This window comes from Buceros rhinoceros, unplaced genomic scaffold, assembly GCF_000710305.1.
Source record: "Buceros rhinoceros silvestris isolate BGI_N320 unplaced genomic scaffold, ASM71030v1 scaffold17893, whole genome shotgun sequence".
Lineage (NCBI taxonomy): Eukaryota > Metazoa > Chordata > Aves > Bucerotiformes > Bucerotidae > Buceros > Buceros rhinoceros.
Genome location: NW_010403202.1, coordinates 1 through 1403, shown reverse-complemented (window position 1 = coordinate 1403; position 1403 = coordinate 1). Strand labels below are relative to the sequence as shown.

The window sequence follows — 1403 nt, the reverse complement described above, 5'->3', positions numbered from 1 at the left end:
CAGCTGCCAGTGGACAGAGCTCAGCTCTTTCGCTGCAAATCAAGAGCATATCTTCTTGTCCCCCATTAGAAACTGAGCTGCATGTTCCCTTGTCCCCGAAGCGTGACACCCCCCCACCCCCGGCCTTTGCTGCTCTCCAGGAGGGGATGGAGAGCTTCAGACGTGACATGAGGGACTCCGCTCCACCTCCACCTTCCCAGGAAGAACCGCCCAAAGCAGCTCTTCTGATCTACAAAGCTGGCTGGACTCACAGCTCTGTCTCAGCCTAAAAGCCCTCGAGAGCCTCTTCTGGTCCAACGCGAGAGGCGTTTCAAGTGAGGTCCTGCCCTGGGGGCAGCTGGAGTCACTAGGGCGTTCCAGCCAGCACTGCAACTGCGCCAGCTTGGCCATGCGTCTTTAGTTTCATTTGCCCTTTCAGGGGTTAAAACTAGTGCTTACCCAGCTGCTAAACCCAAAGCAGTTAAGCCCAGAAGGTTCCAAGAACCTGGAACCCTCAGCCTGCGAGACACCAGTAAAACCAGCACTGCTGCCGGCTGGGAGCAAAGCACCGTGCTGGAGGCCGCGGGGTAACGCTGAGCGATAGCTGGCGGGCATCCAGGCAAGGGTTGCTCCACGGAGCGCCTTTCTTTGGGGCAAAGAAGACTCTTGTAGGCCAAGGAAGGCCGGGAACAGGCCAAAATAGTGGGTACGAAGGGTGTAGGAACAGCCAATCAGCAGCAACACCTTTTTTTTTGAGTGGTTGCCTTTGTTCCTCAACTCTGCAAGCTACACACTTCCCTGCTACAGAAAGGGGCCCACGTTCCCCGTACCAGCACCAAACACCAACGTAACCCACCTGGGTCATCCCAGACGCGGTTTAGAAGTCTGGATCTGCAAGAAAGAAGGGCAGAGCGTTAGACTCAGGGCAGATGGCAGCCCCTCTCTGCCATCACCAGGAGCCCACTCCTGCTGGACCCAGCCCCAGAGCTGCCCCTGCCTGGCTGTGTCACCACCATCAGTCCCCACTGCTATTCTGTAGTCACCAAATAGCCCAAAATCACCACAGGACCCACACCCACCCCGCTGCAGCACCCTCCTTCCCAAGGAGGAGGAACAAGGAGCCCGTGGCTATAAAATCATGAGCTCCAGCTCCTGCCCATGAACAGCAGCAAAGAGGAGGAAGAGGAGGAAGGCGTGTGATACCTACCCCATCGGAAAGACTGCGGTCCAGACAAGGCAGAATGGTCCACCCTGCAGTCGTAGGTGTCGCCCTTCTGGGGGGTGATTGTTGCGTACACCAGGCGCTCGAAGAACCACTTGTCGTTGAAGGACATGTCCGCGTATTGCACGTTGGTGAGGGGCTCCCCGTTCTTCAGAAGGGTGATGTCGATCTTCGGCGGGTGGAAACCACTCACGAAGCAGTT

The 1403-nt window shown here is 57.1% G+C and overlaps 1 protein-coding gene across 1 annotated transcript; it reads right to left on the bottom strand.

Moving 5' to 3' along the window:
• Window positions 1-856: 856 nt before the first annotated feature.
• Window positions 857-1400, bottom strand: B2M (beta-2-microglobulin; the record flags this gene model as incomplete). Its single annotated transcript, XM_010132925.1, has 2 exons — window positions 857-870; window positions 1187-1400. Coding segments are annotated over 2 exons (228 nt in total), but the record flags the coding sequence as incomplete, so codon positions are not given.
• Window positions 1401-1403: the final 3 nt, after the last annotated feature.